Source organism: Cetorhinus maximus, chromosome 11 (assembly GCF_964194155.1).
Source record: "Cetorhinus maximus chromosome 11, sCetMax3.hap1.1, whole genome shotgun sequence".
NCBI lineage: Eukaryota > Metazoa > Chordata > Chondrichthyes > Lamniformes > Cetorhinidae > Cetorhinus > Cetorhinus maximus.
In genome coordinates this window covers 77,341,360-77,358,237 of record NC_135889.1, presented here as the reverse complement: position 1 = coordinate 77,358,237, position 16,878 = coordinate 77,341,360, and the positions used below count along the sequence as shown (strand labels likewise).

The following is a 16,878-nucleotide window of genomic DNA, read 5'->3' as shown; positions in this document are numbered from 1 at the left end:
CCCTGAAAACACGCTGTTTCGCTGGCGGGCAGCCTCCGATTCGACCGCCACGCATTCACCTCATCACTTCCTCACGCCGGGTGCCATATTTAAAGGGCAGCCACATGCACAACTCTCAGTGCTTCCAGACCAGGACTGCTGCACAGAAGATATCGCACTGAAAGGTAAGAAGACTGCAGCCTCCCGATTCAGTGACCCATCCCTGGGATGTCTTCTGGATACCGTGGAGACCCGCTGTGATGTCCTCTACCCTCACTCTGGCCGCAGGAGGGACAGCAATCCGGTATGGGAGATGGTGGCAGCGGGGGTCAGTGTCAACGCCCTGCAAAAGAGACAGCCACCTAGTGCAGAAAGAGGATGAGTGATCTCCTTCGTTCTGCCAGGGTAAGTCACTCATCTCATCATTCTCAACTCACACACTCACAAACCCATCACACATACAAAGGGATCGCACTCAATGCCAGTTAAAGGGACATCACCATTCACTCTCTCATACACACCTTCGTTGTCCTCATCCCATCCAAGGCACCACTCACCATCCACACATGCCAAGCATACTTATCATCTGGCCTAGCAGGCGTCCTGCTTACACTCTCTCCATCTGTATTCATGCAGGCAAATTGGCACACAACAAAACTGAAGGTTGCAGACTGGTGGTGGAATGAATGCCTGAAATCAAGGCCCTCACAGACTTTGAAAATGAAGTCATCCAGCTGGCCGACAAAGATCTGGACTGTTCCTGTGCTGATGGTATCTTGGGCACCCATAAGGAGGAGGATCAGCAGGTGCACATCCCAGGGCCATCCACCCAGGTGATTCCAGGAGTGTCTGGCCCATCCGAATCCCCTCTTCCTGTGACCCCAGCTAATCCAGCTCCACAGGCCAAGGAAGGTGCCACACAGCAGGACCTCAAAAGTAGGCTAGGGCCCTCCAGGTCTCGATCCTCCAGAGGAATCCCGTCAAGGTCATCACAGACAGGGTGTAACAGTCAGCAGGCTGCCTCCACCTCTGCTGTGGGCGTCGGGGGAGCACCAAGACGTAGCGGCAGGGTTAAGAAGTTTAAGAAGATGTAGTTGCATAGCCTGGGCATGGGTATTAATCACTTGTACATGATGTTCATTTTGTTAATGAGCTCCCAAGAATGTCTCCTTGCCAATGGCTCCTTGTTCTGATGAACAGTGTTCGTGTTGCTCAGATGTGAAACCTTGGTCACTGCACAAAATAAAGGCAGGTGTCTCGCCCAGGGCCTCCTCCCTGTGCTTTGTGCAACCATCCCAGCACACTGATGGTGCACCTTCACTGTCACTGGACACATCAATCATGCCTGCACCTCAATGGGGCTATTGTTGCTGCCAGAATGTCCTCGGACAGTGGAACAGAGTTCCATCATTCTCTCTGTGTACTCTGAGTACCTTTGAGGTGCAGCTGTTCCCACCATCTCATCTGATTCTGAGTCCGGTGACAGTGTGGTCTGAAGGATTCAGCTCATGAAGGATGCCATAGGATCAGGAGAAGTTAAATATTCCCTGCTGCATCTCCATGATATGACCCTGCTCAAAGAGTCCAAGCGATCTGCCATCAGCCAGAGAGGATTCAGACATTCACAATAAGCTATTTGAGAATCTATGGAGGGTCCCCACTGCATGTCAGCATCATCCTCCTGAATGTAGGAACTATGGGCATCCGCTTTGTCTCCATGACAGGAGCCTTATCATGGAGGGGATGTGCACTGCCATCAGCCAGACTGGAGTCAAACGTTCAAAGATGCAATGTGAGGATCTAGGGTGTCTCCTCACTCATGTCGTCATCATCCTCCACAAATCGAGCAGCTATGAGGGCCTCTCGAGTGTGCCTGCCTCGCCTGGCCAGTGCAATGGCTTTATCGTCATCATCCTTGCCCTCAAGAGCCTCCGCACCCTCATCCCCGTCAATACCTTCCTCATCGGAGGAGACGTGCAGTTCCCCATCTCCTCCTTAGCCAGCCCCTCTCCCCGATGCAGCGCCAGGTTGTGAAGGGCACAGCAGGCTATCATGATGCATGATGCCCTCTGTGGACTATATTGCAGGGCTCCACCAGATCGGTCCAGACACCAGAACTTCATTTTCAACATTCTAATGGTTTGCTCCAGCAAAGTGCAAGTTGCAGCATGAGCCTCGTTATACCATCGCTCTGCTGCAGTCTGAGGCCGCCACACGGGCATCATCAGCCACGTCCTCTGTAGGTAGCCCTTGTACCTGAGGAGCCAACCCTGCAGCCTCTGTAGGCCCTGGAAGACGTCAGAGATGTGAGACTTACTGAGAATGTAGGAGTCGTGCACACTCCCTGGGAACTGCGCAGACCTGCAGGATGCGTTTCTGGAGCTCGCACACCAGCTGAACATGCAGGGAGTGGAAGCCCTTGCGATTGCCGTAGATGACCATTTGTTGCCATGGAGATCTGAGCACCACATGAGTGCAGTCAATAGCACCCTGCACCTGTAGAAAACCTGAGATCTAGGCAAATCCCAGCGCTCCTACATACTGGCTGTTGTGTGCCTTTGCGAAGATGGCGTCTGTGACCTCATGGATATATTGGGCATGTAGGCTTGAGAGGTCACGTGTGGAACCCTGAAAGAAGCCACTGGCATAAAAATTGAGCACCGCTGGCAATGGATGCCCTCCATGTCCCTAAGACACCAAATTTTGCAGCATTTGGCAGTTGTGACCGAACAATTCCCTGGACATGTGCGGGCTTCAGTGACATTGGTTCTCGGTCATTTTTCTTTTCTATTCATTCAGGGGATGCGGGCTTCGCTGGCTAGGCCAGCATTTATTGCCCATCTCTAGTTGCCAGGATCATCTGCAGGAATGACAAGTGCCGTTTATAGTCCCTGGGTCTCGTTGTCATCGTCATCGTTAGCGGTCCCTCGGAATCGAGGATGACATCCGTCAGGCTTGATTAGACATCGGATGACTGAGGAGCCCGATTCTGGATGCACATGTTCTTCCACAGCGGGGGCACGTTGTTGCACAGGGGAGTGGAAATCGCAGCCCCAGGTTGGCTTCCTTCTCCTTCCTCTGTCGCCGTATTTGCGCCTCGTTGTCAAGTCGCTGACCCTCGAAGTCACTTGCATATTGATGGTACAGGCGGTGCCATGCCGAGAGACTGGCAGGATTCTCCTTCCAGTCAGTGGTGTTAATGCCTTTTTGCTTTAGGGTGACCTTGAGTGTAACCTTATACCTTTTCTTTTGGTCACTCTTCGAGCCTTGACCAATGGAGAACTGCGAGAAGAGAACCTGCAGAGGGAGCTGGTTTTTGGGCATCCAGACACAATGGCCTGTCCATCGGAGTAGGTTCCGCAGGAGCAGGGCTTCAATGCTTGTAGAAGGAGCTTCACGGAGGACATCACATTACTCCGGGGATCCTCCCAGTTGATCCCCAGGAATCAACGCAAGCACTGCTGATGGAGGCTCTCAAGTATCTTAATGTGGCGTCGGTAGACAGTCCATGCGTCACTCCAGTAGTGGAGGGTGGTCAACACAATGGTCTTATAAACCAGAACCTTTACTGACTTCTAAAGGACCCTGTTGTCAGCAAGGCACCAACCAGCGACGGCTCACTGTGGCTCCTTAGCAGCGTGTGTGGGAGTCCCAGCTATTCCTTCATCCTGAGAGTGCTGCTCCTCCCTCTGCCCATCCAGGCACCTCTGTTGCTATCTTCTTCGCCTCCGCTCTCTGTAGGCATACAGCTAGGTCACCATGCTCCATGCTCCTGATGTATTTCTCCTGCAGGGTTAAAGATAGACGTGTGGGTTAGCATGGGTGTACTAAGAACCTCACTTGGTTAAGTATGAAGGCCCCTTAATGGATCCCAGGGAGTGCTGGCCATCACTTAGATAGCCAGGGTTTAGTGCGCTGCGTGGCTGCCCGACATCCCATCCATTTCCGCCCCACTCCACCTGACCGATTGGTGGCAGCTTTCCCCACTGGACTGCATGCTGTGCTTTCAACTCAGGTGCAGGCATTCTCCTACCCTGCATTGCAAGGCTGCACTGTTAGCTTGAACCATGGGGAGATTGGTTCAAACCTGAATGATGATATTGCAAGGGGCTGTGAGTGTCTCCACCAGTGACTGCTCCATGGCCAGCTTTTGCAAGGAGATTGTACAACATGCCCAGTCGTCCAACTGTTCTGCAGTCCACCAAAAGGCTCATTAGTTTGCAGTCTGTGCCCGAGGGGTGAAAAGCTCTAGAGAACTTGGTGGCACTTTGATGCATCTGCATTGCTTGAGTGGGCAGATAAGCTAAAGGCCCAACTCAAAGTATGTCAATGTGGCACAATGTGCCTGAACTGTCTCAGCTGCAGAGGAACAGTCACCTTACACAAGGTTTCCCTAATGTGTTTCCGCTTCCCTCCCCACGCCCCTCCGCATGTGCTTGTGCACTCCCATCAATTGCAGTGCAGCCCTTGCCCGCCCCCAAATTACTTCAACCGCAGTGCAGCCCTTGCTCCCCCCCAGCAATTCGCCTCAACGGAGTCACCTCAACCTTGAGGTCAAACAGGCAACCCTCGCAAGCGCTGTGTAATGTTACTGCGCACTCACCTCCGAGTTCCCCTTAAAGTGCAGCTCACCAGGTGTACGCCTTATAAAGGCTGTTGTGAAACATGTTGGCATGATCCTCAGATGATCAAGAGCAGGGGGATAATTCCAGTGAGCTGGGCTTATAATGATGTGCAAACGTATTGCATTGAAGTTCCCGACGTGCAGCAGCGGGAAACGTGGCCCGCTACTGACGAGCAGAGCGGACGATTGCAAACTGGTTTCACAAAGTCGTGAAACTGATTTTTGGCTTTCTCGCCATATTGTCCACTCACGCCTGCCAGATACCAGCAGGCATGGAAAATTCCTCACAAAGATTTTAACCCAGATTTTCCACTGGTGTAAAGTTGGTTTCTGGATATAGCAGCAGCACAGCAGGGAAGGTATACTGAACCTTCATAAAGCTCTGGTTAAGCTACATCAGGAAGAATGAAGGTCCTTGAGAGGGTTCTGAGGAAATTTAGCAGAATGGTTGCAGAGATGAGGAAATTTTGCTACAGGATTAGGTTGAAGAAACTGGGATTATTCTCCTTGAAGCAAAGGAGTTTGAGGGGATATCTGGTAGGTGTACAAGATTATGACAGGTTTAGATAAAGTAAATAAAAAAAGGTTATTATCTGATGGTACAAGGGCTAGGGGACATAGATTTAAGGTTTTGGGCAAGAGATACAGGGAGGATGTGAAGATGAACTTTCTACACAGCAAGTAGTATAACCTGGAACACGCTGCCAAGAGGGTAGTGGAAGCAGAGACAATCAGTGATTTAGGGAAGGAAATTGTCTACGCACTCAAGAAAAATAAACATTCTGGGCTACAGGGGTAAAGCAGGGGAATGGTGTTGACTGGGTTGCTCTACAGCGAGCTGGCAGGAACATGATAGGCTGAATGGCCTCCTTTTACGCCATTATGACTCTATAAGATCTGCCAGCCACACAATACTGTGGCTTACTTAGTAGCCTTCCCAAAGCCAAGCTTCACCCCATCTCTATAGGTTAACTCCCTGGCAGAGTAGTGAGTAATGGATCTGTAAGTTTAGTACTACATTGCGTTGGGCCAAGATCATAGATTTTTCTGAAGCCAGCCTTATTAAACATTAGTGACAAGTTCTTAGTCTCTACTGTGTCACTACAGTTGCTTGCAATTAGCCGCAGCAGAAAATAACCTGTAACTTTTTCAGCTGCTGCTTAAAGAGTTGCTTTAGTTTTACTATGCAGACAAGAAATCATGACATACTAATGATATAGAGCACCTAGATTTTCAGATGGAACTTTAAAAATGATAATGGAATGGCAGCAAAGCCCTTCTCGCAAAAGGGAAAAGCTAAGTGCCTCAAAACATCTGCAAAGATTAGGTTAGCCAGCATTGTACTAAATGAAATAGATAAGCCAAGCAAGTAGATCACAATTAGTTTCCTCTCTGTTACACCCTGAAGCTGCTGGTTAACCTTCAAAAAACAGCTTTTGTCAAGCTTCAGATGTATGTCTATACTATAGCAGAGAGCACTTCAAACTGGAATGACTGCCACATTGCCCTTTGAAAAGTTGGTCCCACAAAGGAAATTTATCCTACAATATCCAAGTTTGTTTATGCACGTACAATCATCAGAACAAGATGGCCAGTTGACTGTCACTCATTTATGTCATCTTCAAATTTCCAACGTGTCAGCATTGTTTCCATGCTTGTGGAGCAAAGTAGAGCACAAAAGGAGTAAATGAGAAGGGTCTCTTATTTCAGATTCTTTAATATGAACAGGCTATGCTGGACACGAATATAGAGGGAGTGAGTAGTGGTGGAACTGCAGGCCTCCATGAAGCCCAGTACTAGCACAATCCTTTTCTTGTTCTTCCTCCGCTAGCCAATCACACACATTAAAGCAAACTATAAAGACATGCTTAAGCTTCATAAGTTGCGTCAAGGAATGTTCAACAACAATTCTATTAAACTTCTTCTGTTCACTATATATGACTCTGAAGTGGAAGCAGCAGGTCCAGGTAGTGCCCACAGAGCCCCAGCATCTCAAAGCACTCAATACCATTCATTTTATTTCTAACAGGCACATCCAGTCTTGTGGCTGTTTGAAGAGGATCACAAAGTATGAATGGTGTGAAACTGCTGATGAATCTGGGTCTCTGGGTCCACATTTTAAAGAATGATATTACTAGAGCATCAGTGTTTTTCTACATTCATAATAGAATGTGTTAACTACCCTAAAATAGCTGGAAGTGACTTCAGAAGAGTTCATAATACATATCAATCATTTAATAGAACTGCAAAATCATGGAGTACATGGCCATTCCAGGGTACCTGCAGCACAGCCCCGCAATGAAAGAGCCAAGTCATGATATCTCAAATGAATGTGCATATTGTTGATAAAGAGATTTGGGTTACAACAGGCTATCTTGCCAAGTTTCAACATGTTATCTTTACTCTGTATCCACATACAGAGACACATTTCCTACATTCAATGCCTCTGCCTGTGGATTAAGGCCATCTGACATGTCTCTCTCCTTCCATCCTCTTTTTCTCCTCCACATAACTCATAAGTAGAAAATTCCCCATTAGAATGTCCATTTTCTATGTTATAAGCAGGCCAGATAAACACACTCTTGGACAAAAAACTAACAAAAAAACAAAATTTAACAATGTAAATAACACCCTGCACAAACATAAGGGCATAAATTTTCTCAATATCTGTAGACTTTGCTTATCATATTGAATGTTTAGTATTGATAGTCTTAAGTTTATTAAGTGGTAATTATAAAGCTTGCAGATGACATTAGACCTAAACTTCAGTGAAATGGCAATCGGAGTAGGATGGCCACTCTGCTCCGAGTTTCTTACCTGGAAATCCAGCCACTCCTTTCCCAACCAACCTTCCGACTCAGGCCAAACAAGAGCTTTCAGGTGGGTTTAAAGGTCCAGCCACTTTCGGAAGCCAGGAAGAGGGTTAGTTTGTAAGGTAAGTGGGTATGATTGTGGGGAGGGGGAGTGGTGTCGGTTTGGTTGGGGGGTGGTGGGGGTGAGTTATTTGGGGAGGGGGACCGGTTGGTCATGGAGGGATCGGTTGGTCAGTTGGGGGGGGGCTCAGTTGGTCAGTGGATGGGGTGGGGCTTGGGTGGTCAGTGGGTGGGTGGGTTGGGATGGTCAGTGTGGATGTCGGGTGGGAGAAGTTCAGAATGTCAGTGGGGGGGGCCTGGTCAGTGGGAGGGGTGGTTAGTGGGGGGTCGGATGGTATATGGTAGGAGTTCGGGAGGTCAGTGGGGGGTGGGGGTTGGTCAGTGGGAGGAATGGTCAGTGAGGGGTCAGGTGGTCAGTGGGGGGTTGGGTTTGGATGGTCAGTGGGGAGTGGTCAGTGGGGGGAGCGTGAACAATGAGGGGGTTCCAGAGCTCAGTGGGAGGGTGGAGCCGGGTGATCAATGGTGGGGTGGGGGTTGGATGGTTGATAGTGGGTGGGTTGGTCTGGAATCAGATGATCAGGGCGGGGGTTCAGGTTGGGCATGGGGAGGTGGTCAGTGAGAGGGGTCAGGTAGTCAGTGGTGGGGGGGTTTGGGTGGTCAGTGAGGGTAGGGTTTGGATTGTCAGGGCGTGGTCAGTGGGGTGGTCAGCTGGCTCCTGTGGACAGTCGAAAGGAGGTATGAGAGTGGGGTTGTAGTACTATAGTTACCCAGGAGTTAGAAGAATTAAAACCATTTCTAACTTTTCCTGGGTAACTATTACTGTAAAACAATCGGAACTATCTGAAGGTTGCGATTTAAATTGTACTTTCAGATGGTTCTGGTTGCAGGGCAATTGTCCAACAAAAGTTTGAACTTCCAGGGCAATTGTCATGCAGTCCTTACCTGGAGACTTCTGGGTGGGGGGGCTATTCCCCAGCACATCTTTGGGGTGCACCCCAGTTAAGACATCCCAGTGCTCGGAAGTTACGGGTCATTAAGTTAGGAGGTGCCGGAAAGATCTGGCAAATGAAATAAACGTGTGAAAATGGGGAATTGTCCATTTTGGCAGACGAATAAAAATGAAGCGTATTATCTAAATAGTGAGAGGTAGCAGAGCTCTGAGATGCAGAGGGATCTAGGTGTTCTAGTGCATGAATCACAAAAGGTTAGTATGCAGGTACAGCAAGTAGTTAGGAAAGCTAATGGAATGTTATCATTTATTGCAAGGGGAAATACAAAAGTAGGGAGGTTATGCTATGGTTATACAGGGCATTGGTGAGACCACATCTGGAGTATTGTGTACAGTTTTGGTCTCCTTATTTAAGGAAGGATGTAAATGCGTTGGAAGCAGTTCAGAGAAGGCTTATGAAACTAACACCTGAATTGGGCGGGTTGTCTTATGAGGAAAGGCTGCACAGGCTGAGCTTGTATCAGCTGGAGTTTAGAAGCGTAAGAGGTGCCTTGATAAGATCTTGAGGGGTCTTGACAGGATAGTCGTGGAGAGGATGTTTCCTCTTGTGGGAGAAACTAGAACTAGGGGTCACTGTTTAAAACTAAGGGGTCACCCACTTTAGACAGAAATTCGGAGAATTTTTTTCTCTCAGTGGGTTGAGAGTCTTTGGAACCATCTTCCTCAAAAGGGGGTAGAAGCAGAGCCTTTGAATATTTTAAGGCAGAGCTAGATAGGTTGTTGATAAACAAGGAGGAGGAAGGTTATCAGGGGTAGCCAGGAATGTGGAGTTGAGGTCACAATCAGATCATACTGAATGGCGGAGCAGGCCTACTTCTGCTCCTAATTCGTATGTTCGTATGTTCATATGAACTAGTGGAGATGGGAGCAGGAATTTGCAAAGGCACATTGATAAATTAAGTGAGTGAAAAAAACTGACAAATTGAATTACATTTTACTTGAAGGGAATTATTTGCAAGGTTATGGCTGTAAAGTTGGGATTTCGGACGAAATTGGGCAGCTCTTTCAAAGGGCCAGCACCGGCATGATTGGCCAAGTGATCTCCTTCTGGGCTGTAAGATTCTATGATTCTAATCTGGGCAGATATGAGGTTATCCACCTTGGACGCAATAAAGGTAAGTTGGAGTGTTTTCCGAATGGTGAGAAACTCGGAATTGGAGTACTGTGTTCAGTTTTGGTGGGGAAACCAGGAACAAAGTCTCCCGTGTTCGTCATCCATAGAGCTGGCCTGTCTGATAAGCACTTTCATATTATTTTGCAGAACACCTGGAAATTTTCTATAGGGGCCACAGTTTGAAAACTACTGGTCTAAGAGTCTTCCACTGTTTTTATTAATTTAGTTCCATGAAACCATTTTGGCGGAAGATCATCAATGTTAATTGACCCTCAAAATGTCTAAAACGATAATTCATTATTTTTTTATGTTAGAATTTAACAAAAGCTCTGCTCTTGCAGTCACTGGTTTTACCAGTATACAGCAAATGTTAGAAATATGCAAATTGGATACAGCAAGTCCTCACTTAAAGTTGTAGTTGTGTTCCCTAAGTGAAGTTACTTTAGGCGAATTAAAGGTTCCAACAGAAATCAATGTTTAAACCAGAGTTTGTGTTTTCCGGACGAGTAATGTCCAAAAGAACCAATGTACAAGTTGAAATACTGTGCAATATACGTGCAGCACTGTGTATTCCTAGCTGAAATAACTTGTGAAACAAAATAAATCACTAGATAAAATACAATACTCTAGTTAAGTATTTTAGGACCTTTCTCATCAGAAAAAAAAAATTAAAACTTTCTAAGTTGAAATGCTGTACATTCCTAAATGCTTACATTCATAAATGAAATAACCTTTAAAAATAAATTGAAATTTTTTAAGGAAATACAATTTAAATGTAAATAAAAGTAAAAAAAGGTTACAATCACTAGCTGCCTGTTTTCAGATTGACCGGGCTCCATCTAATGGCAGAAGTTGGTTGGTGCAGGGACCAGCTAAGAAGTCCCAAGACTTCAATACTTGCTGAATGTAAGAACAGGATCGAAGGGGAACAGGAGATAGCTGAAGAAGTCTCAGTGGTGGCAACAGGCACTGGGGTCTTTAAAAGTGAGAATGGAGGTTGGGAATGGGAGCTGGGGGCTTAAGGATGGGAGCAGAACCAGAAGGGAAGGTGGGAATGGAGGGAAGAGAAGCAACAGAAGAGGACCCCAGTGATGGTTCATTGACCCCAACAGCACTGGGGAATATGTGAGAAAATGCCATGTGTCCCTGTGAGATGAGCAGGACACGGAGCAGGAAGTCTATGATTCACAACATTATAGCGAACGTTGCAACATTAAATGGATATATAGTCCCTATTTTATGAACGACATTAAAGCGTAATTCATAAGCGTTAAATGTTGACTGAGTCCAGCATAAAGCAGGGATTACTGTAACCTTTCTCTTAACAGCACAAGTTATTTTACATGTCATTGATCTTAGACTCAAACTGTTACTTATTACAGATTTGGCACTTTTCCCAATATATCTAAATCATAACTATAAATAAATCTCCATAAATACCTACAATCAATAGTTAACTTATTTAAATGTTTATAATAAAGCATAATCCTGAGTTGTTAGTGATGTCAGGTGAAATGATTGCATTTGGTCATTTTTTTTAAGAAAGCATGGACGACAAAAGAACAGAAAACACTGCAAATGTCCATATTTATTGTATAAAGATCAAGAGCTTGGTTCAATTCCAAACATAGCTGCAGTGTCAGCATACCTGTGCCCAGAGAAATCATTCTCACTAGTCATACCTTTTAAACATTTTTTTAAAATGTAACCAAATACCATTTTACATGTAGTTCTTGTTTCTTTGGTAGTAATGATACAAAGTGTGACTTCCTGTCTACCAGAATTGAACTTAAAACATCTGTCCTTTCAAACTCATGAACAATTTATTACTGTCCATTCCTCCAATGTAATTTAAACTGACTACTATTGTAGCATTCTCAAAAATGATTACATCAGATTAGCCAGTTTGCAATTAATGAAGGATCAAAGTGTGCAACAAACATCTCTAGATCACTTTAAATTAAATACTTTGGAATTCAGCACTTGCCTCATCAGTCATCAGGGTTGCAATCGACCTGCCAATTTCATGATATTGTGGACCTTTACCAAGAGGCCCCAAGAGAATAAACAAAAATCTATGAGGGGAGAAAAGCAGTAAAGTAAGTAAGTAAAGTATTAGGAGTTATCATAGTCATAGAAAATTCTGGTCGGCATTAATTTTCAATTAAAGCAGTCAGTGCCACAGGAACATTATTTGTTGTTTTGCAGCATGTATTATCCAATTTGCTGATCATTTATATTCCCCTAGTATTGGTTATGAATTGTGGACACATTCAAGTATTAATGGAATGATTTACAGAAAAATGGATGCATACAAATTCCAATGCTGTATTTGAATGATGCTATATCGAGTGAGGTGCAAGGCCTCTGATTGGCCAACAGCTCTCAGGGGTGTGGTTTCTGCCCTACTGGTGCCTTAGCTCACAGGGAGGCGTGATACTGTCCAGGTAAGTGCCTGATTAACTCAGAATAGCAGAGGGCTTCCTGTGGAAAGGCAACGTGGGGCTTGCATCTGTTCACCAACTGATGGGTGGGACCCACGTTGGCCACCACTGAATTCCACTCATTGTGTCTCTTATGACCTGGATTTTGAGCTAAACAGTGAGGCTATCAGCATATACCCTTATTAAAGAGTAAATCAGTGCACTGCACCTGCACTGTTAAATGTGGAAATCAGAAAGTTGCTCCTGTTCCTCGAGAAGCTTCGCCATACCGATATCATGCTGAAGGACTAAGAATTCAAATACATAGAAGGACATGAAGTTGAGGTACTTATTTGACAAATATCCACTGAACATGTAAGAAAGAGGCTTGACCATTCAAGCGTAGGTAGCATTTTAATGGTGTGCCATGTCTTAATTACTATCAAAGAACCTCTTTGCATTGAAAATTTACTTCTACAAGTGTGGAGTCTCTTCCTTCAGATTATAATTATTGTTGAAGATTTAAAAATCTGAAATAAAAGTTTCTTCCAATCTTTTTCTTTCTGTCTCTTTAATTTTTCTTAATACCTTCTTTCTTTGCCTCTCTTTTGATTTTGTTTCCTGTACATGATTTGGTACTGAATTAACTATTCTAACAGCACTATTGTTTCAGACTCTGTGGGTGTTAAATTCAATTTCCCCAATTTCTGGGCACAGGGCAAGTGATTTGCAGTGTGCCAGCACCTGTTCAGATCAAGGTGGATAAAACAAAAAATTGGTCTACTCACCTCATCTGCATTTTTGTGGCTCAAATTTCTGGGCCTCCATTGTTGCTGGCGAGCTTTGCACATAGCAGGTAGTGCCAGCAGCACTGTTTGCCAATTTTTTGAAATTAAAGGTAGGCTGCTTCTTAAAGGTAAGATGAAAAAAGATTGGTGCAATGGAGATTCTTAAAAATTGAACACCAGGGCACAGAGAGATCTAATACTTTTGAGAATATTGATGATGATGGCATCTTCCTGCTCTATGATGTATGTGGCATTGGAGGTATCAGTGGTGCAAGTGGGCAGAAGGAAAGATATCACAGTCACAAAGGCTGCCAGGAGACCCTCAAGGGTAACCCACAGAGGGGGTTATAGCAGGTGATCAGGAAGGTTAATTCCCAGAATCTGGATCTGAGGATCTGGCTGCAGGACCACTGGAGGTGTAATTATCTCACATGGGTGGTGAACATCAGTAAAATCATTTCCAAATCATATCTTCTACCCACAACAGCACTAGCCTCTCCTGCTGCTTAATACACCACAACCCCATCCCTCGCCCAGCAGCACTGCTACTCAGGACTCATGCCTAACATCAGATACTCCATCTCACCCTTACACACCTACTAATTCTGCGAGCCCCACATCCATTTCTCATTGCCTCTAGCCATTCAGCTGTGGTAGTCACATTACCCAGACAGTGCTGCACAACCACTGACATTCTGCCCTCTCTCTTGCAGGACATGGTGGCAAAACATAAAAGGGAGCAGTGCAGAATTGGTGGGGAACTAGGATACCCGCATCTCCAAAGCCCTACAAAGGAAATGGTTCTCCATGTCATGGTGTCAGCTGTGACAGGGCCAGCAGCATTCAATGTTGTTGAGAATATTGAAGATGATGGCATCCCCCTGCCTTATGCCTCTTCTCAACTCCCTGCTCATCCTCATCTTGCTTTCTGGCCATGCTGAGTACTGCTGATGGTGTGACCATGGACTTCTTGCTTGCCACTCCAAACCCATTCCCTCACATCAACCTTCCCTTCTGAGTTCTTGCTTTTAGCCACCCAAGATCAGCCGCCCGCACAGCCACTGCAGCCCAAGGAGAGAGCAGCAGCACACCAGTGATGAAGAGGCCCCATCACCTAACATGACACCTGCAATACCAGTCAGATACTGGCACTGTACTCACCTTGGAGGTTAGAACAGAGTTGGGACCAGCATGTGGTGATTCATCAGGCACAAATGGACTGCAAGCAGGCCAGGAATAAAGAATGGTTTGTTTGACTGCTCACCAAAGAATGAGATGGAAGAGAAGTACTGCTGCAGAGGACTAGATGAAGACCTCAATGGGGCAGCATACAGGAAAGCATTAATGGTCTTATACACCAATGCATGCAATAGCTAGCCTACCAGATAGCTTCCTGTCACTGTCGAGGAGCAATGAGTTCCAACTTGACATAGGGCATGGCATGGTGCTTCCCCTCTCGAAAGCCTCAGCTTCACCTCCCTGCCTTGCTGCAGATCCAGAGGTACTACCTGCTGCAGCCCCCAAATATCTCGCAGCCTTTGTGTGAACAGGTCACCACTGCCATTTCTGTGAAGATGTGGCAACACTGTCTGGTATATGCACAAAAGCTACTCCAAAAACACTTCTGCGTGTTTTCATTTTCCAGTTGAAAACGTTCCATAAGTTTTACTTAGCTGCAACAAGGGTCCTTGACCCTTTAAATAATTCTACTTGTTACAAATTAGAAACAGAGTTAGAATATACACTGTAACCTCTCCAGTCCGAAATCCAAAATCCAGAAACACAGAAGTCTTTTTTCAACTGGGAGGTCAGAGAAATAGTCTTTGGTGTTGCGACCCTCCCTCCTCCGAGGCAACGACTGTGGAGAGGAGAAGACCCAGTCCAGAGGCTCTGGTGGGACAGCCCTGGACGAATGCCGCCAAACAGAAAGGGACGGACTGTAAGCCCAAAGTCTCTTCAACTTTACGAACACTTTTATCAGCGAATGCCAAGTAGGTCCGGGATGATTGTGCGCTAACTTGGGACAGGCAGAGGCATATAAGTGTAACTCAGTGACTGACTGATGCGTCCAGAGTGACGGAAAAACAGAAGGTCATGTGGCTGAGCTTGAAGGTGAGTGGCACCTTCAAGCTATGCTGTGTTTCTGCTCCTGTCTCTCTGTTGTACAGGTTCCTTAATTCGGGCTGGCAACTAGACCGGGCTGGGGGGTGTGTGTATGTGTGTGTGTGTGTGTTAAATGGGGTCACATTGGTGTGGAAATAAGAGCTTGAGGTAACTGCAAGTGTCTTCAAATGCATACAATGAATGCATTGGGATTTACAAACCTTAAAGAACATTTATAAAGGGGTGTATTGCTTAACTGTTGATGATAATCAATTTTATTCTGTACCGATACAATAGCACGTCAGCCCATATTTTTAAACGAATGAATTTGAAAGTACGCACTTTTGTGTCTTAACACTAGCTTTGCTATGCTTTATGTATCAGATAGATATTTATAGCTGGTTTACACACCTGTGGTTCAGCATTCTAACATTATTCCAAAATCCCAAATAACTTGGAATTGCTTAAGGTTTTGTTTCATTTCAGTGGAAACCAGGTTAGAGGAAATCATCATTCTTGGGTTAAGCCAATTAGCTTATGCATGGGACATAGTTGGATCAATATATGAAGAGCTAGCAGTAGTGCAAAATTATGTTAAAACTTTTCATTTAACCTTTCTTAATTAAGATGCTTTCTGAAGTACATGAGCTCACTAGTATGTGGGAATAGACTAGGCGTGAATGTAGTGGATAGCAGCATGGTTCAAAAGCCTGATAAGGAATGAGAGCAGTTGCATTGAATAGCAGATCTTCCGAACAGGTTTGGACATAAATAACTGATAATGGAATAAATGAAACCTTTGGAATTTAGTCTGGTACCAGATGTTACTGGGAGGATAGAACTAGCCTGGGAAGAACAGCTTGAGGTGTGATAAGGAAAAGATGAGGTAAGAGTGATTAAATATGGTCAGAAAGTACATGTGAAGGCTCAAGATGCTAATGGTAGGTAATGACATTAAAGGTGGAATTTTCAACCCAAAGTTTAGGCAGAGATCTTGACTGCCTGATAGAGTATTTTGAAATTAAATAAATCTTTTTAGGATCAAAAGACCTGATCAATGATCCACCCAGGTATCCATCTCTGAGAGAGGGTATAAAGTAAGAGACTTTGGGAAAGTTAAGGGCAGTAGGCTGTGGAAAAGGGCTCTGGAGGAAGACTTTGATCAAACATTGCTGAGGGGTTTGAAAAGTTGAGAGGATTTAACGACCTTGAAGTGGAAGAAGAAAGAAAGAGCTGCTTCTGTTTGAGGGTGATGGTGGTGTAGTGGACTAGTCACCTTGAGACCCTGGGAATATGGGTTCAAATCCCACCATGGTGGTGGGTGGAATTTAAATTCAATTAATAAATCTGGAATTGAAAACTAGTCTCAGTAATAGTGACCATGAAACTATCATTAAAGGGAGGAAATCTGCCATCTTTACCTGGTCTGGCCTACATGTAACACCAGACCCACAGCAATGTGGTTGATTCTTAACTGCCCTCTCAAATGGCCTTCAGTTCAAGAGCAATTAGGGATGGACAAAATGCTGGCTTTGCCAGAAATGCACATGTTCCATGAAAGAAAAAGTGCTGGCCAATCTAAACTGGTACTTACAATGGTTGTATGTTTTTGCTGTATAACCCGCCTTAAACTCTTATTAAAACTCAATATCTGGAGTCCTGATTGATTGATTGGATAGTGATAACTCTCAAGTACCTTTCAAAGTATCTTTCAAAGACTTACAAATAGTAGATACCGTAGGGCCTATCTTGCTGCTTCATGCTTCTTTATTTCATTTCTGAACAATGTAGGCATTGGCAGGACTGGTGTTGCTCAATTTTGGTACCCTGGTGTCACATCAGTCAGTTGGGCTGCATGATATCAGGAGAGTGCCATTTCTAAATATTCAGGTGCATGGAGGGATGCGGCTGTGTGCATCCATATCAGAAATGAATGCTGCGCAGGTAACCATTGCCTGGTTCTGA

The 16,878-nt window shown here is 45.2% G+C and overlaps 1 protein-coding gene across 3 annotated transcripts in view; it reads right to left on the bottom strand.

Annotated features, from left to right (window-relative positions):
• Positions 1-16,878, bottom strand: part of LOC144686698 (sodium-driven chloride bicarbonate exchanger-like) — a 344,112-nt gene that overhangs the window by 121,176 nt on the left and 206,058 nt on the right. For all 3 annotated transcript variants that reach the window (XM_078552275.1, XM_078552273.1, XM_078552274.1), the window contains one exon: positions 11,587-11,674. In XM_078552275.1, the coding sequence (XP_078408401.1) occupies positions 11,587-11,674 (88 nt within the window). The remainder of the gene's footprint in view (positions 1-11,586; positions 11,675-16,878) is intronic.